General features: G+C 39.9%; 1 protein-coding gene across 1 annotated transcript; it reads left to right on the top strand.

The window, feature by feature from the left end:
* The first annotated feature begins 3,864 nt into the window (after positions 1 to 3,864).
* Positions 3,865 to 18,622, top strand: bsnd (barttin CLCNK type accessory subunit beta). The gene is made up of 4 exons (XM_072573312.1): positions 3,865 to 4,118; positions 11,141 to 11,244; positions 17,231 to 17,485; positions 18,053 to 18,622. Exons 1-4 carry the CDS (start codon positions 3,942 to 3,944, stop codon positions 18,492 to 18,494), a joined length of 978 nt encoding a protein of 325 aa, XP_072429413.1. The 5' UTR covers positions 3,865 to 3,941; the 3' UTR covers positions 18,495 to 18,622.
* The last annotated feature ends 1,859 nt before the right edge of the window (positions 18,623 to 20,481 follow it).

The following is a 20,481-nucleotide window of genomic DNA, read 5'->3' as shown; positions in this document are numbered from 1 at the left end:
AAGACACTTTTAACTGCAAGTACATGTGGTTAAGGTAAAATAAATGACCTAAATATCAAGTATTTGATATTTGTCTCAATTGAAGTAAATAGAGCACTGGAGACTCAATTGTTGTTCTCACAGACTTCCTCTTACTCTTATTTGCTTCACTGCTCTTCTTGGGTGCCATGGTGAATGCACAAGGGTGATAATTTAAAAAAAAGCACAAATCAAGGTGAAAACATGAGGTAAACTAGTGATGGACACATGAGAGATGCTTTCATGACTACTTCCCAGGACGAACTGAACAAACAATGTGCAACCTGAACGGTATGTGGTGTTCAGATTCTGAAAATCTGTTTGGATTTTAGGGCAAAATGTTCTTGAAATAATTGTTCGGATTCCAATTTGTTCAAACAATAGGGTGTTCGGATTCCGGGGTCAGCACTGTAGTTGGAATAATAGAAGCTGGCTGAATGGGTGGGCTCAAGCTCCCCCAGAGCCAGAGCTTTGAGTTTAAGCTTTTCAGTAGTAGTTGCTGGGACTTTGAAACTGGACTTGGAAGCTACAGTACACCTTCCTCTCTTCTCCCTCTCTCTTTGCCCCTTCCTTCTCTCCCTTTCTCCTTTTCTTCTACCAGGGCTTTCCTTTCCTTTTTCTTTTCCTCTGCTTTTAATCGTAATTCAAATTGTTTCACTTTTTTTTCTCTTTCTCGTTCTTTTGCATCTAACCCAATCTACTTCATTTTCAAATAAACTTTAGCAATTTCCAAAGATTCCAATGGCATTCTTGGCAATTATAAATGCTATGCAAAATGCCACAATTATTTCTCCTTTCCTCACAGACACAGGAAACCCCAGCTCCAACTTGTTTACCTTGCTGACTTTTTTGTAAAACTCCCAAAGTGATGTTTTGCACCCCCAGGAAACTCTTAGCAACTTAAAGAGCCATTACTCACAAGGCACACCCTATTCAAACCAATAATTCAACACCTGAAATAAAAGAAACAGCAACACTCATCACTTGCTGCTCGGAACCTCTATCCTAAAACCTTTCTTAAAAAAAAATACATCTCTTATAGCCATAGTATCATCACAATCCTGCTGCTTAATTAGCAATTATGGGAACCATTTCAAGTACTACAGAACTAGGGCAATGGCAGAATATGTAACTGTATTCTGAATGAATCACATTATAAAGTTTTACTGAGGTTTTCTATTTTATCAAACTTTAGGAGGTAGTACAACTTCTTAATGACAAAACACCGGGTTTGCTGGTACAGTGCAGCGTATCTATTGATAATTTCTGCACGATATTTAGAGTCATTCATCTTGTAATCAATTGTCTAATCTGAAAGAGGACTGCACTGGTGTTTCAAATGAGGCTACAGAGCTTTTATTGGATTCTTTCTCCAAAAGCAGCTTGACAGCATATTCTTAAAATGAAGGTGGAATGACGTGATAAAGAAACCCTTGTGCTTTGATGACATTTTCTCCCCCCCTCCCCCCTTCAGAAACAGGCATCCTTTAATTGGTGAAACAGAACCACACCTGCAGTGAAAGTATGAATGAACATGGAATTAGGGAGAGGTCAGGATATTAAAGGTCAGCTGTTTAATTATAACTTTTTGGCTGGCATATCTCAAAATGCAGACCTGAAAAAAAAATTCAGGGCTAACAGTCACTGTAGTTCTTAAAGCCCTCAATTAAAAAGACTAACATATAACTCCTTTTAAAGAAGTGGTGATATTCTAGCATCCACAGCAGTTAAACACACATGTAAAACTGCAGGCCCTGTGGTTTTAGTATGGACATAAACTATCATTTTATAGAAGCCTTTCATTGTCATTATGGATCCTAGAGTAACGTTGCTTCTGTGCACAAAGACAGAAAGCAAAAGAAAACTGGAAATGCAGAGTCTATGCAGACTGGAGAACAGAGATCACAATCTCACCAGGAGACTCAGCAAATGCAAAACAATTGCTTTAAGGAAACACAACCAAGAAAATGGAATATGAGAGGTGAGACATGTCAGAATATATCTGACAGTCAGTGGAAGGGAGCAGAATAGTCTTTTTCTCAATTTTCAGACTTGGGCTAACCCAATGTTTATTGCCCGTCTGTCTAGCTGTCCAGTTAGTGGTTTGGTATGACTGACTTGGTTGACCTCAGAGGGGAGTTAACCACCTTAAACATGGGTTTAAATTGGACAGAATGGGCCAGAACAGTAGATTAAAGAGAAATAGTTAAAAATTTAATGATAATTTATATTTCACGGTCATTTTTAATGGCACCATTCATTATTTTCAGCTGTTTTTAAATTGAGCTCACATTCCCAAAAATGCCATGGTGTGATTTGAACTCACTTTCTATGGATTAGTTTCAATATTGCCATTTTAGTTCAGCTCTCTGGATTATTAATCCAGTAACATAACTAAAACATCACTGTAGGAGATACAAAATACAAAATTTTATGATTTATTTTTATATTTTATAATCAATGTACAGAGGAACCTCGATTATCTGGCATTCGATTATCCGAATTTGGGATTATCTGGCAAGATCACATGGTCCGGATGCTCAGCTAAACTGTGTTAACTGGCATTCGATTGTTCAAACACTTGATTATCCAACAAAATATTCCCTGCCCGTGGCATTCAAATAATTGAGGTTCCTCTGTATTGAATTGCTTCAATATTGTAATAAATATAGTCGACCTTTAAGAAAGTAAAAACTTCCATATATATATTATATGCAACAGTTTGCTTTACCTCACAAATTCCAAAGTGTATCCCAGACAATTAAGACTTTTGAAGTGCAGCACTTTGGTAATATAGGGAATTAGATTGTGTATGACACTATCTAGTAAACAGTGTCAGAATAAACTGCTTGGGATGTTTGAGTGATGATAGTTAAGAAACAAATTTTGGCCAGGGTATTGGAAGAACACCACTGCTCATACCACAACAGGGATGAGCTCTGGGTTTAATGTTTCATTTTATGGATGGTACATCTGCTGGCACAGGATTCCAAAAATTCAAACTAAATAATATGTTCAGGTTTCTGGAGTGCAGCTTAAACCCATGACTCCTCACTCGAATACAGAAAAGCTTTATAAGTCACCTGTTGTTCCCAGCTACAGCTCTTAAGGGCTGTGAGATGGACTGATAAACAGGAGGCAGCTTTATTATCATTATAAATAAGTGGTAATGGAATATAGGACAAGGGGTGAACAAATTCAACGGATTGTGCAATAGCACATTATTGGCATTCCAATTATTAAAGTATCAAAAATTAACAGTAAATCAGACAAGGTCTTGGTGAGTTATAATTTTGCATGCAAATTATTCAGCAGGCAAGTATATGCAGATTAAAATTACCCAGAGTTTGAAAGGTTAAATATTTTGAATACAAATAGCTGATCGAGACTTCAAAAGTTACTTACATTCCTGTAACTCTGAACATGATGTCCATTTTACCTTTTAATTACTTCAGTAAAGAAAATGCCCATAAAATGCAAGATATCGTCTTTTCTTTAAATACAACTAAATTCATAAATCTGTTTATGGTTAAACAAGGATGTATTAATTTCAGTGCTGCCATTTTATCTTTGTTATTGCAATATGGAGAGTTATTGAATACTGTACATTCCTGATGCCTGAATGCCTGGAGGGAAGGTTATAGCTAACGGCTATAAAAGTCCGGTGATACGTGAGTTTATGAAGTTGTTTGTGTTCATTGGAGCTAACTGGAAAAAACCTGAGCAGGACTGAGCTGTGTTTAATCTAAACTAGTAGACCAACAGCTTTAAAGGAGGTAAAAGCTACAGTGCTGCCTACTGATGAAATTGGAGCAAGACATATCATACTATATGATCTTAAATTCAAAGTGAAGCTGGTTTACCTGCGCATGTAAGAAAAAGGTACATGTTCCCCTGAAAGTGCACCGACTGGTCAGCTGGTGATGGCAGAAGATAAGACATTTCGCTATGGCCTCATTGTTCTGGGATTCTTTTTGATCATAGTTGGAATGTTCATAATGAATGTGGATAAGCCTGGGGTCTATGCAACCTTCTTTTCCATCGGGATTCTGATGATCATCGTGGGGATTGTCTGGAGCATTTGTCAGTGCTATCCTAAGGTATGGGAATTAAATAATCCTTTCCAGACAGTGGCAAGTTTTTAGGGGAATGAACAGGAAGGGGCAGAAGTATTTTCATCGCAAGAGACGATAAATGTTGGAGAGAAAACTATTGAGAACAGATACGGAAAGGATGGGCTAAAAGACAGAAACAATCAGGAAATAGTGAAAGTAAGGTGTTTATTTGATTCCTGTTAAATGGCAATCAATTTTGGTGACACTAATCATAAGTATCATATGAGGGGGGAATCCATAATAAAAAGCTTCTCATTGTTTAGTCAGAATAAAACGAGGCCAGCATTTATGGTTCCTTGTAAAGATTAAGCTCTTAAAACTACTCTCAGATCTTTCACAGAGTTGCTTACAGTAATAACAGGGACAGTTATGTAATCCTATTGTTAAAATGGTGCCTCATTTAACCCAGCCTTTCTCTTTAGGACGGCAAAGTTAACTGAAAATATTTTGTGAGGAACCCTGAAAGAAGTTGTCAAATTTCCAGTTTCTGAACAAAACAAGTGGGAACTAACTGCTTTGTTTATTTTAACCAAAAACATGTTTTACACCATACACTGTCACAACTTACATTTGTTCGCATTGTCAATGCAACAAAACATCCTGCGTCAAGTTTGACTCTTGACTCCTAATCCTTATCAAAACAATAAACAACAGCAATCAATAAACTAATACAATGTTGCACAATATAGTCAAAGCTACTGTGTGTAAGTCAGATAAATTCTTATGAAATGACACTGTAGTTTAACTGCTCCAGCGGAGATATTAAGTATTCTGGAATGGATAGGCCAAATGTGGCCTTTCTTATCTGTATTTAGTGATCTTGCAAAATCAAACATAGCGATACTTATGATTAGTTGTAATAATGCTAATATATTCCAGATGTTTTTGCTGCAAGCCTTGATGTAAGAACACTACATCAAGTTCTGGCGGCTGAGAAGGGAGAGAACAGAAAAACAGTTAAAAGACTGACTCCCTACGGCAGAGAAGAAAGAAATGCTACACCATTACTGAAGCAAACTAGAACTCTTCTTTTTCCAAGAAATAGGATTGCAATTTCTGGAGAGAGTCAGAACAAGTATTACCATTACAACTCTCGATATTAATTACAGTAGAAGGGGAACAATATCAAATCAAGAATCAAGATTTTCAAAGGGTCACAGGGTCAAGCCTTGGTAACTCAAATCCCTGGAGGTTGTGTCAAGATGCTGAAGTCTCTGCGACAGTCCCAAATTTTCAATTGGACACTGGGTGGAGGTGGTGGTGAAGGGAGCAGGGAAAGTGCACGTTTCCAAATTTTGCCCCTTCAAAGGTGCTTTTTAAGTGGCTATCTGATACAAAATAAGATTTTGATCATGTTTCCTGTCGGCGAACCCAATACTTTAATGAACATCAGTGTACAGCTGTTGGCACTCTCGCGCTGCTAAAATAACTTGCTTTGCACAGAGTCCAACGAGGGCTGGTCTTAACAGTCACTGACATTTGTAACAGCATTCCACCTGGAGGAGCTACCTGCTGTAGTCAGCACGATGGTGGCAGTCCCCAATATGGCTGTGTCCATCCTTTGCACTAAGTTTGTGTGGAGCAGATGATAATTGTCACATTTATGGGAAGCACCAAAATTTGACATAGAGGCATCAGAGGTTCAGAATTTAAGAAAACTTTTAACTTGCTACATTTTGGCAGACAGTTGCCACTTTTAATAGGGAATGAGAGTCATCGTAACAAAAATCAAACTAAGCCACAGTGACTTATAAGGCCAATATTAGAAAACTACAGAAGCCCCATATCCTGTATTTTTCAAAATTAACTGCAAAGTCTCAGTGCATATTCAAATAGTAATTCATTTTTTCCATGTGTAAGAGGCTCAATGCAAAGAGTAATTAACTTAGTAAAAACATTTTTCAATATATCAGGGGTGCTATATAAATAGTTGATGCATGTTAGTCTGAAAAAATGTGATTGCTACATTCTGTAATAAGTTATCATTAGTGGGAGAAAAAGCTGTTGCTTGCAGGATAGTTTCCTGTTGAATTAATTGAATGAGGAAGTATGAGCTGATGAATGTATTAGCAGAAAATTCCCAGTGCAGAGATACAATGTTATGACAGTTATTTGGTTCAGTGAAGATGCAGGATACTCCATGATAAATCACAGGGAAGTATAAGCAGCAGTAACAGTAAATAGTAAGGTTTATTATCATACTACAACAAAAACAAGTTGTAATTTTGGGCGATGTGAAAAATGATTATCACTGTGGCAGGTATAATGCATTAGTGACATTAATATGTGACCTTAGAACCAAGCACACATGATACAAGATGAATCTCATATTTTTCAATAGTTAAGGTAAATACCAGTTTAAGGAATAATTGACATATGAAAAAGCCACTGTTATTCAGTAATGATATGAAGCATAAACAACAGAAAAGCAGTTTGCTTTGTAAACAGAATAAAATGTATAATCAAGACACATCATTGGAAAGTGATCAAAGCAAATTGCATTGAATGACATTTCTACAAATAGTCATTCTCAATGAGACAATTAATTCATTAAAGTTCTGACCAAATAGTTCAAAGTTTAATTTAACCCCAAGATGTTATAGAATTCAGGATATGCTCAAGGTCTTTAGTACTTACTTTGATTATTCAGCTGGGTTCCGCTTGCTGCTCTGTTGACCTTTCCTCATCATTACTGCCACAAGATTGGCATCTATTTGACACTTTCCAAAGTATGTGAAGTGCACTAAAAGCAAGACAAATCCAACTTGGCCAATTACAGTCTACTCTCAATCATCAGCAAAGGGAGGGACGGGGCTATCAACAGTGCTATTAAGCAGCACTTGCAAAGGAATAACCTGCTCACTGCCAATGGTTTTGTTGTCAGGGAAAAGTATACTTAGCTCAAGACATAATCATAACCTTGTAACAAACATCAATAAGAAAGCTAAAAGCTCAAAAGGTGAGAAAAAAAATCTTTCCATCCAGAGGTTGGTGGGAATCTGGAATTCCCTGTCTGAAGGGGTTGTGGAAGCAGAAGAGGTGTCCACATCCACAAAGGTTTAATACCTTCACCACTGACACTCAGGAGTAGCAGTTTGTACCATCTACAAAATCCAAAGCAGAAATTCACTCTGGTTGCTCATACATTATATTCTAAACCCACAACCACTTCCACCTACAAAGACAAAAGCAGCAGATCCATAGGATTAGCTTCACTGGTAGATTCCCCTCCAAGTCACTCACCTTCCCAACTTTAGAATTAGAATTCAAATTGTCTTCATTGTCACATGTACCCGCATGAGTACATTTAAAGTTTACAAAGTCAATGCCTATGGCGCCATCTTAGGTACAAAGATACCTAGGGTCAGATTCTTATGAATAACTTAGAAACATAAAGAAATAAAATGTCCAGTATTACAAACCTTCATGCCACCTTAGGTACGAAAGATATATAGATACAAAATCTTAGGAATACATTAGATGAATAAAGGCATAAAAGTTCAGAATTTACAGTCCTTCCAAGCAGGGAACATGGAGCAGACGAGTCCGCACTGGGGCCTTGCTGGCAGACCACGCGGGGCTTCACCTCAAGGCTGTCGAGGCCAGGAGGCCACTCTGGATCCACCTCAAAGCTGGGAATCTGAGCTAGCTTCATCCTCGAGGCTGGGAGTCCGCACTGGCTTCACCTTAATGACAGAAGTTCACACTGGCTTCACTTCGAGGCTGGGAGTCTGCACTGGCTTCACCTCAAGGACAGGCGTCCGCAATGGGCTGAGAAGTGGCAGATGGAGTTTAATTTAGGTCAGTGTGAGTGCTGCATTTTGGGAAAGGAAATATTAGCAGGACTTATTCACTTAATAGTAAGGTCCTGGGGATTGTTGCTGAACAAAGAGACCTTGGAGTGCAGGTTCATAGCTCCTTGAAAGTGGAGTCACAGGTAGATAGGATAGTGAAGAAGGTGTTTGGTATGCTTTCCTTTATTGGTCAGAGTATTGAGTACAGGAGTTGGGAGGTCATGTTGTGGCTTTACAGGACATTGGTTAGGCCACTGTTGGAATATTGCATGCAATTCTGGTCTCCTTCTTGTTGGAAGGATGTCATGAAACTTGAAAGGGTTCAGAAAAGATTTACAAGGATGTTGCCAAGGTTAGAGAATTTGAGCTATCGAGAGAGGCTGAATAGGCTGGGGCTGTTTTCCCTGGAGCATCAGAGGCTGAGGGGTGACCTTATAGAGATTTATAAAATCATGAGGAGCATGGATAGGATAAGTAGATACGTTGCCTAGGGTGGGGAGTCAAGAACTAGAGGGCATAGGCTTAGGGTGAGAGGGGAAAGATATAAAAGGGACTAAAGGGACAGCATTTTCATTCAGAGGGTTGTATGTATGGAATGAGCTGCCAGAGGAAGTGGTGGAGGCTGGTACAATTGCAACATTTAAAAGGCATCTGGATGGGTATATGAATAGGAAGGGTTTGGAGGGATATGGGCCGGGTGCTGGCAGGTGGGACTATATTGGGTTGGGATATCTGGTCGGCGTGGACAGGTTGGACCGAAGGGTCTGTTTCCGTGCTGTACATCTCTATGACTCTATGACAGGCTTCACCTCGAGGACAGGAGTCCCTCTGGCTTCATCCTCGAGGCTGAGAGTCTGCACCAACTTCACCTCGAGGCTGGGAGTCCTCACCGACTTCACCTCGAGAGTGGGAGTCCACACTGGCTTCTCCTCAAGACTAGGAGTCTGCACTAACTTCACCTCGAGGCTGGGAGTCAGCATTGGCTTCACCTCGAGAACAAGAGTCCGCACTGGCTTCACCTCGAGAACAGGAGTCCGCACTGGCTACACCTTGAGGACAGGATTCCTTGCTGGCTTCACCCCGGATATCACTGGTGTAGCCTGAGGAAGGGAGGTAAGAAGAAAGAACATACAAAAAATGTTATCGTTCCTTCAGTGTCATTGGTTAAACTGCTAGAACTCCCTTTCTAAAAGCATTGTCAATCTACCTTCACCAAGAGGACTGCAGTGGTTCAAATAGTCTGTCCACCATTATCTTCTCACCATTATTTATGGAGGTGGACCATAAATGCTGGCATTGTTTGTCCACTTCCGTGAATGATTTTTTAAAAATGAACACATTTGCTCACATTTACAACAGTCGAGGTAGACGGCTCTGCAGAAGTATCATAGATGAAAAACATCAGCCAAAAAAGAACAAGATCTGTGGATCAAGAGTCCAAATCACAACTGTGGAATGAGATGACTTTCACGCCATTCTCTTGGCCATTGGCGGTGATATAATATTGGTGTCTGTAGAATGGTAGAAAATCCTCAGTCAAGTCAGTTGGACCTAGGTCTTTGCTTCTGTTCTAAGTTCCACTTTTCAGGGTACAGTACTTGAAACATCGGCTTTTTTGGTCTATTCACAGGGTGTGAAAAAGAGAGAAACTTATCTTGGCCTTGCAGGCTTGCCATATGCCTGAATGCAACTGCCTTCTCTTAGTTCTGTGATGAACTCCAACTTTAGGATTGTAAAGCTTTCTCAGGGCAGCTTTTTAACCCAAAGGCAGCTGGTGATGGCCGATCTCAATAGTTCTCTTTGAAATGCAGCATCCCCAAAAATGACATGATCTAGTGTAACTGAAAGGTTATTATCCCATAGTTCCATTTTGGACCTTGGCATAGTGAGTAAACACATCTAGTATGGTCTCTGCAACACAACAGGACCCAAATTTCCATTTTGCATCTTTATATCCAGAAGTTATGTGTTATCCCATCCTATCGTATTTTCATCCAAAATACAGAAATAATAGTAAAATCAGGTGCAGAATATCCTGCAGAATAGTTCCACCAATTCACCCATAACACAGGCAGATTAAGACATTGTAGAGTTTTTATTATTCATTCATGGGATGAGGATGTCACTGGCTGGGCCAGCATTTATTGTCCATCCTAAGTGCCGAGAGGGCAGTTAAGAGTCAATCACATTGCTCTAGGTCTGGAGTCATATGTAGACCAGACTGGGTAAGGATGGCAGTTTCCTTCCCTGAAGAATATTAGTGAATCAGATAGGCTTTGCCAACAATCGACAATGTGTCCATGGTCATCAGTAGACTCTTAATTCCAGACTGTTTTTGTTGAAATCAAATTCCACCATTTACCAGGGCAGAGTTCTTTCTTTTCTACCAACATGCAACCTTCTTCATACTTTTACAGAAATACATACACAACTAATCCTACATAATGCTGTTTGGGTAAGAAGGATCACAGATCAGTACCTTGTACGGTGGCTCTCCTCACAGCAATTGCATACACAACTCTAAATTAATTTACATCCATTCCTTAACCAAAAGCCTAGCTTTGTTCATTCGATCAACAAGATGATGCAAAAGCCTACCACAGACTGGACACTCAATGTTAGGTACCATCACTCACTTTAAGGAGACAGCTCTGTAGATTGAGAGAGGCACTAAACTCACCCTGGGATCTGACAAGATTGGCAATACTTTACTGGTGCAAGGGCACTGCTTAAACATCTGTGTCATCCTTGAGAAGCACCACAAAACCACAACTTTCCATTCATTCCTGTCTTCTTAATCCCAAGACGGTAATGTTCACCAATTGCTAGCTTCCATCCTTCTTTCTCAAGGTCAACATAGCAATGTGTGGTACAGGAGGAAGAACATTTTTGTCAAGTAGTTAATGAGGAGCATGACACCCAGGAATGGGAGCTGGATAATATTGTTTCCCAGAACAGTAGAATGCACCAATGATTCAGCTTTTCCCCTCATTACACAGAGCTAATATGTTACAAGAAAGTTTAACTGGTTCAGGACAGGTCAGTTCAATCTTGTACATTGTCATAAATATTCTCAAAAGTTGAATGTATTTGATGTGCACAATTTTCCATGTATAGTGAGCTGAAGGGTGAATGTTTTCTCATTTAATGGCAACATTAGTTTACAGTGGATTTTTAAAATGTAATTTTCTAATATTCAGACTTCTTTTATAGGTGACCCATATTCCACCTATCAAGTCAGAAACAGAGCACCTATTTCCAGAAAAACAGCAGCTTCCAGGCTCCATATCAGAGTGTGAGGTTCCTCTCAAGTCAAGGTAATTGATCCTAAATCTTGAGTTATAAATGTTGAAATGTTTCAGGTGGTAAGGTGTGCAATTCTCTACACATTCCTGATCTTATTGAAGTTCTTCAAGAATTTGTATAAATGAGCTGAGAGTGTGGTGCTGAAAAGGCACTGCAGGTCAGGCAGCATTCCAAGGGTCAGGAGTCATAGTCATAGATATGTACAGCATGGAAACAGACCCTTTGGTCCAATTTATCCATGCTGACCAGAAAGCCCAAACTAATCTAGTCTCATTTGCCAGTATTTAGCCCATATCTCTCCAAACCCTTTCTATTCAAATACCCATCCAAATGTCTTTTAAATGTTGCAATTGTACTAGCCTCCATGACTGCCTCGGGCAGCTCATGCCATATAGGCAACACCTTCTGCATGATAAAGTTGTCCCTTAGGTCCCTCTTATATCTTGTCCCTCTCACCCTAAACGTATGCCCTCTAGTTCTGGACTCCCCCACCCCAGGGAAAAGACATTGTCTATTTAACCTATCCATGCCTCTCATGATTTTATAAACCTCTATAAGGTCACCCCTCAGCCTCTGACGCTCCAGGGAAAACAGCCCCAACCTATTCAGCCTCTCCCTACAGCTAAAATTCTCTAACCCTGACCACATTCTTGTAAATCTTTTCTGAACCCTTTCAAACTTCACAACATCTTTCCAATAGGAACGAGACCAGAATTGAACGCAATATTCCAACAGTGGCCAAACCAATGTCCTGTACAGCTGCAACATAACCTCCCACTTCGTATACTCAATGCTCTGACCACAAAGGAAAGCATATCAAATGCCTTCTTCACTATTCTATCTACCTGCGACTCTACTTTCAAGGAGCTATGACCCTGCACTCCAAGGTCTCTTTGTTCAGCAACACTCCCTAGGGCCTTACCATTAAGTGTATAAGTCCAGCTAAGATTTGCTTTCCCAAAATGCAGCACCTCGCATTTATCTGAATTAAACTCCATCTGCCACTTCTCAGCCCATTGGCTCATCTAATCAAGATCCCGTTGTTATCTGAGGTAACCTTCTTCGCTGTCCACTACATCTCCAATTTTGATGTCATCTGCTAACTTATAACTATACCTCCTATGTTCATATCCAAATCATTTATGTAAATGACGAAAAGTAGAGGACCCAGCACCAATCCTTGTGGCATTCCACTGGTCACAGACCTCCAGTCTGAAAAACAACCCTCAACCACACCCTCTGTCTTCTATCTTAGAGCCAGTTCTGTACCCAAATGGCTACTTCTCCCTGTATTCTATGAGATCTAACCTTGCTAATCAGTCTCCCATGGGGAACTTTGTCGAACACCTTACTGAAGTCCATATAGATCACATCTACTGCTCTGCCCTCATCAATCCTCTTTGTTACTTCTTCAAAAAACTTAATCAACTTCATGAGACATGATTTCCCAAGTTCAAAGCCATGTTGTCTATCTCTAATCACTCTCTGCCTTTCCAAATACATGTACATCCTGTCCCTCAGGATCCCTCCAACAACTCGCTCACCACCGATGTCAGGCTCACTGGTCTATAGGTCCCTGGCTTGTCCTTACCACCCTTCTTAAATAATAGTACCATGTTAGCCAACCTCCAGTCTTCTGGCACCTTACCTGTAACTATCAATAATACAAATATCTCAGCAATGGGCCCAGCAATCCCTTCCCTAGCTTCCCACAAAATTCAAGGGGATGCCTGATGAGGTCCTGGGGATTTTTCCACTTTTATGCATTTCAAGACATCCAGAACTTCCTCATCTGTAATCTTTCAAGATGTCAACATCTATTTCCCCACATTCTATATCTTCCATATCCTTTTCCATAGTGAACACTGATGCAAAGTACTTGTTTAGTATCTCCCCCATCTCCTGTGGCTCCACAAAAAGGACACCTTGCTGAACTTTGAGGGGCCCTATTCGCTCCCTAGTTACCCTTTTGTCCTCTTTAACCCTATTTGCCAAAGCTATCTCATGTCCCCTTTTTGCCTCCTGAGTTCCCTCTTAAGTTTACACCTACTGCCTTTATACTCTTCTAAGGTTTCACTCGAACTCTGCTGTCTATATCGGACATATGCTTCCTTCTTTTTCTGAACCAAACCCTCAATTTCTCTAGTCACCCAGCATTCCCTACACATTACAGCCTTCCCTTTCACCCTGACAGGAATACACTTTCTCTGGACTCTCATTATCGCATTTCTGAAGGCTTCCCATTTTCCAGCCGTCCCTTTACCTGTGAACAGCTGCTTCCAATCAGCTTTTGAAAGTCTTTGCCTAATACCATCAAAATTAGCCTTCCTCCAATTTAGAACTTCAACTGTTAGACCGCTCTATCCTTTACCATCACTACTTAAAAACTCATAGAATTTTGGTCACTGGCCCCAAAGTGCTCCCCCACTAACACCTCAGTTCCTGCCTGCCTTATTTCCCAAGAGTAGGTGAAGTTTTGCACCTTCTCTAGTAGGTACATCCACATACTGAATACGAAAATTTTCTTGTACACTCTTAACAAGTTCCTCTCCATCTAAACCCTTAACATTGTGGCAGTCCCAGTCTAGTTTTAGAAAGTTAAAACTCCCTACCATAACCACCCTATCATTCTTACAGATAACTGAAATCTCCTTACACATTTGTTTCTCAATTTCCCATTGACTATTAGGGGGTCTATAATACAATCCCAATAAGGTGATCATCCCTTTCTTATTTCTCAGTTCCACCCAAGTAACTTCCCTGGATGTATTTCCGGGAATATCCTCCCTCAGCACAGCTGTAATGCTATCCCTTATCAAAAATGCCACTCAACCTCCTCTCTTGCCTTTCTTTCTATCCTTCCTGTAACATTTGTACCCTGGAACATTAACCTGCCAGTCCTGTCCATCCCTGAGCCATGTTTCTGTAATTGCTATGATATCCCAGTCCCATGTTCCTACCCATGCCCTGAGTTCATCTGCCTTCCCTGTTAGGCCCTTTGCATTGAAATAAATGCAGTTTCATTTATCAGTCCCACCTTGTTCTCTGTTTTGTTCCTGCCTGCCCTGACTGTTTGACTCACTTCTTTTCTCAACTGTACCATTCTCAGATTGATCTCTTTCCTGGCAATCTCCATGGGTCCCAACCCCCTGCCCTTTCTACTTCAAATCCTCCTGAGCAGCTTTAGTAAACCTCCCTGCCAGTATATTAGTCCCATTCCAAATCAGGTGCAATCCATCCTTGTACAGGTCACATCTACTCCAAAAGAGATTCCAATGATCCAAAAATGTGAATTCTTCTCCCATACACCAGGTCCTCAGCCAAGCATTCATCTGCTCTATCCTCCTATTCCTACCCTCACTATCTCATAGCACCTGGAGTAATCCAGATATTACTACTCTTGAGGACCTCCTTTTTAAATTCCTGCCTAACTTTCCAAATTCTCACCACAGAATCTCAACCTTTTCTCTTCCTTTGTTGTTGGTTCCAATGTGTACAATGAGCTCCTGCTGGTCCTCCTTCCCTTTGAGAACATTCTGCACCTTCTCTGAGACATTCTTGATCCTGGCACCAGGGAGGCAACTCACCATTCTGATTTTTTGCTGGCCACAGAAACATCTCTCTGTGCCTCTGACTAGCCCCTAACACGATTAATCACTTGGAACCTGACATACCCTTAATTACATTCTCGCCTGTCTTGATACCAGAAACCTGGCTGTTCATACTATATTCTCCTGAAAGTCCATCACCCCTTACATTTTCCAAAGCAGCATACTTGTTTGAAATAGGGATAGACACAGAAGACTACCTGCCTCCCTCTCCAACCTTTCTTGAAGTTAACCCATCAACCTGTCTATATCTGCGGCTTTTCTCCCTGCCCATAACTCCCATCTGTCACACCCCCTTGCTTTTGTAAATTCCTCATTGCCTCTAACTGTCGCTCTAACCGATCCATTTGATCTGACAGCATTCGCAACCAACGACATTTATTGCAGATATAATTCTCAGTAACCCTTAAACTATCTTGAAACTCCCACATCCGACAAGAAGAGCAAATCACTCTACTAAAGACCATTGCGTTCCTTCCAATGTACAGACCCAGAAAATAGCACCATCTCATTGCTCTACAAAACACTCTTCCAGGCTAACTTAATACTTATGGCTTATATTTTTAAATTTTAAATCAAGAGACAGATCCTAATAAAAGCATATAATCAATAAAGAACCGACTCTACTCAATATTGTCAATGTACAGCAATACTTAAAACTATTCACTTATTGGTTTCTGTGCTGTGACCTCTCCCACACAGTTTCCTCTGAGATCAGTTGTGAATTTAGCTGTTTATTAAGTTTTCTTGGACATATTCCGATAGCCAGCAAGGCAGTAACTGCGCAGATGCACTGCTGTGTCAGTCAGCAGTGTCGGTTTCTTTCTCTCTCTCCCTTACAGACCCTGTGCCCACTGCCTTTGTCTGTCATTTTCATTTGCCCTTCATCAGGAATGAACAAAGGGCTTATGCCTGAAGCATCGATTTTCCTGCTCCTCAGATGCTGCCTGACCTGCTGTGCTTTTCCAGCACCACACTCTCGACTCTATTCTCCAGCATCTGTCGTCCTCACTTTCTCCTATTTGTATAAATGAGTAAGATAGAGCTTAGGCAAGTATATTCTCCAGAAATGTTTAGGTTAGGGTAACTGAAATAATAAATGATACCTTAACATGGCAGCGCACAGGTAGAACCACATTGACTAGACAACTCATAGGTAGAACGAGATAATAGACCTGGCTAAGTCATACACATTTTCATTGTACAATATTTGAAAGGTATTTGTTGATTATTGATGATATACTACAGTTGCTGAAAATTTGAAATAAGAACAAAACAACTGGAGCAAACCTGGCAGGTCATGCTGTGTCTGTGGAAGTTAATATGTCAGGTAGATAATCTTTCACTAGAAATGAACTACAAGATTCTTCAAGACAGTAGAAGGGGAAATGGTCAGGGAGAGCAAAGAAGGGCAGGGTAGAGGTCAGGGAGATTAAATACAAAATATTTCATGATGGCAACACAGAAATAATGTGGTCATGGATATGGTAAAGAAACAGAGGTTTGCCCAAGTGAAGATAAAATGGCTGCCTAAAAACCATTGGAATGCCATGTGAAGGGATTAAGAAAGAAAGAAGACAAAACCAAACCAGAAAAACAAAAAAAAAAACAGGGATCAAGATGGAGGCAGCATTGCTGAACTCAAGTTGAGTCTAGAAAGCCTTAGTGTGAGAAGAAAGACAAGGTGCTGAGGCTTAAGTTTACACTGAGCTTCATGGGCACTGCAGCAGGCCAGGGACAGAAGGCCATGTTCTGGCATTAGTTTTCACTTGATCTGAATTTGTGGTGACAACTTCTGTGTCAAATTACTATTTATAGTGAGAGTTAATATTTTAGTCCTGTTCTTAGGTATCAGAGAAGTCCTCAAATTTAGCCTGGAGTTCTAAGTTGTAGCAAAGGACATGCATTCCTGGAGCGCTACAATCTTTAGAAAGTTATTCATGGGAATTTCCTGATACTTAAGATTAGAAGAGTGAAAAAGGAAGGGAAAGGCTTTTATATCTCAGCATTCCAGAAATTTACTCCCACATCTTGTTTTATTTCTTTTTATGTGATAATAACCAGATGTCAAACTTAAACTTGACCTTTCTTAACCTTGGTTTATATCTGTTTCTCCTACAATTATGGTTGAATTTAATGTAATTTGTGGATTACTTATAATTGCTTACCATTTTACATCTATAATTGCTTACCATTTTACATCTATAAAGTCACTTTTAAATGTCCTCTTTCAAAGCTTAGAAGTTTTATATCGTCATAATCACAACTCAGATCTCGCAACCAATCTTGTGACTCTTGTTACACAACTTCCAGGTTTTTCAAATGACCAGAATAGGACAAAGTTCTCAGAGCCTCTACTATAATATAACGTTTTTGGTTTTTTTTTCAGCTCCCAGAGTCCGTATACCTCCTGTGAAGAAGCTAAACATGATGCAAAAAATCTGCCTACTTATGGGCAAATCCAGCAAAACATAAGTGGGGTGGAAGATTCATCTGAAGTGAACTCACCTCCCATTTCACTCCAGTCAAAACATTTGGATGAAGGTCAATCTTCTGTGAAGGCAAAGGTTCTGGTCCATAGAGATTCAGAGAGTGATGGGGAGACCAGTTCTAGCTGCAACGACATTACCCTTTCTGCTGGAATGTGAGCTGTCTTTCCTGTTAATATGTATTTTTCACTTGATTTCATTAACTTCTCATCAGACCTCTGATATGTATGTGCTCAATTTCCTGAATAGATTGAGTAAACATTTGAAGATGGATAGTTCAGAAAGAAAGCATTTTTAACCTCATTAAGGAAAGATTCTGCATAACCCAAATTCTCAAATTTAATCATTCAAGGGCTGTGAAATTTTAGATACCACAATAATATTATTTAAAAGGAATAATTTTGTCAAATGTTTGTTGAAGAAACCTATTTCAAATTAAAGTCTGCTTCCAATATTTTCATGGTTCTGAGTCTCAGACATTATAGACAGTTTGTATGGCTTGATCTTTTACGTGAACTAGCTCATGTTGCCATTTGAGGTCTCTGTATGATTGTGCAAGAGTGCGTATTTGTAGCAGTAATACTCTGAAACATATAATCCTGTCTTTCACATTTACACATTCAGTTAACATCTTTTGAGGCTTACTACAGCTTTATATAGAAATTGCTAAAATTAATAGTCAATGTTCAGCCCAATAATCTCCTGTCTCTATCCATTTGCAGCAAGGGAAGAGGATGCACTGAGGCACCCCTTGCCACATTCAAGGAAGACTTCGACACTGCAATCAATTCATCTCCCTCAAACAATTTGGCTCTTCACAGGCACAGGTCAGTCCTCCCCACTTCTTCTAGAAACAAAGGCCAGAGCCAGCCAGCTCAGAATGAAAATGTCACCTTAGTTGATGCCGTTTCCCCTGACTGTTCAGCTCAGCATAACCAGCTAGCTATCAGTGCTTCGGAGAGTGATGACAAAAATATCACAAGTATTGCAACTGCAGCACCTTTTAAATTTGAGCAACCAGCATCCAGGGACAGTCAGGAAAAAGAAGACCAGATTGCGAGTGATATGTTTTATGGGATATGTGATGAAATGAATGGAATAAATCTCTATATTTCTGAGGAATCAGAACAAGAAGAATCTCGCTGCGACGAAATTTCTGTATAAAACTTGCATCATTTTCAATACTTATATACTAAGGATTTGTAAATCCTTCTGATGGTCAGAGTGATACCATCAGTGTTGAATTCTCTTACACAAAGGAAACCTGCTGACAAGTTAACTACAATTATGAATTTGAATCACAACTTCATTCTATTTTAAAAAAGTCAAATGCAAATTGCAACTTTCATTCCTTAAATTATTCATCAAAAATTTCAGAATATTCATTCATATAATTTATATTGCGAACTGTCAAAGTTCATCTTTGCAGGAGATCCTGGTGAATTTCGTTGTGTATTTCTTGCCATGTTTCCTGGGGTCACCATGTGTTAAGTGGCAATGAATATCTTGTAGCACCCCTTGCTCCTTCTACATGGATCCAATGGCTTACAAAGTAATTGCCTCAGCCTCAGTCAAGATGTCAGTGGAAAGCCTCACTCCAAAATTCAGGGGGCTTCTTCCCTGTCATGGGTGCTTTCACAGGTCCTCTTCTATTGCTGTGACACCACAGAAATTTCATGCCGGTGGGCTCCTCTTAACGGTCCAATCTTGACCTTGGAAATTTAGGCTTGGACAGAAATAGCAAGGCACCAGATCTCTGCCTCAAAAGTGAAAGCCCAAGCAAAGACATCACTCTACCATTACCAAGCAATTTATATATTCCTTATCACATTTGGATAGTTGTATTAATTGGTCACCATCAGATTGAATGGAAAGCTCCAGCGGAGACAACAACTGCTAGAATAGAATATAGTATCTGTACAGTATGGAGGCAGGCCATTCAGATAATCAAATCCAAACCAACCCTCCAAAGAGCATCCCAACCAGACCCAGAACCCCACCCAATCCCTGTAACCCCACATTTCCCATGGCCTACCCACCTTACCACACATCACTGGATACTATGGGTAATTTAGAATGGCAAATTCACCTAATCTGCACATCTTTGGACTGTGGGAGGAAACTCACACAGCCACAAGAGAATGTGCAAATTTCATACAGAGAGTCGCACGAGGGTGGAATCAAACCCAGGTCCCCTGGCGTTGTGAGGCAGCAGTGATAACCACTGAGTCATTGTGCAAGTGATGTGTACCCATAGCTAATTTTCTGACTCACCTAACTCCAGGTTTGCTCCTCATCAGATAGAATCTGAATAGGAAACTACTGCTGTTATACATAACTTTTGTATTCCATTTTCCTGTACAATTACCACTTACTGCCTCCTGCACTTAATGCATTCTGTACCCGTAATATTATTAAGTCAGCTTTATACTTAGTAAAGAGCTAAGTTGAATAACTTGGAAACATTTATACATCAAGATAATTAATATTTTTAAAAAGCTCTAACCAGTAGATGGTTTTGACATTAAAGAAACTCTTTATATTTTCATCTTTTTGCTGCTATCTTCATTTTGTTAATTGCTTGCAATATTGCTATATATGAACTCAAAATTAAATATAAAAATGTATTTTTGACTACCAAAAACAGAAGTGAACAATTTTCCAGTAAAGTCATCACTTCCTGTGAGCTGGCAGCTGACATTAATTCACCAAGGCTCCCCAGACAGCACCTTCCAAACTTACAACCACTTCTATCTAGAAGAAGGCAGCAGATGCATGGAGAACACCATCCCCTGCAAGTTCCCCTCCAAGCCACTCACCATCTCTGCTTAGAAGTATTTCACTGTTTCTTCAGTGTCCCTGGGTTAATATCCTGAACATCTACTCCAACAGCATTGTGAGCTTATGTACAGCTCATTGACGGCAGTGGTCCAAGAAGGCAGCTCACCCCCAACTTCTTAAGAGAAACTAGAGACGTGCAGGACATATTGAACTGACCAGTGTCACCCACGTCTCATTAACAAATTTTTAAAAAGCTACGGAATGATTGGAAACAAAAAGAAAGAACAAGACAGAAAAAGTATTCAGTTGGTGCCAATAGTCATCTCAGGGAAGTCCATTTTAACTAATAAATGGGGTTCACTTTTAAATA

This window comes from Chiloscyllium punctatum, chromosome 7, assembly GCF_047496795.1.
Source record: "Chiloscyllium punctatum isolate Juve2018m chromosome 7, sChiPun1.3, whole genome shotgun sequence".
Lineage (NCBI taxonomy): Eukaryota > Metazoa > Chordata > Chondrichthyes > Orectolobiformes > Hemiscylliidae > Chiloscyllium > Chiloscyllium punctatum.
The sequence above is the reverse complement of the archived record's forward strand: the minus strand, read 5'-3'. Positions and strand labels throughout refer to the sequence as shown.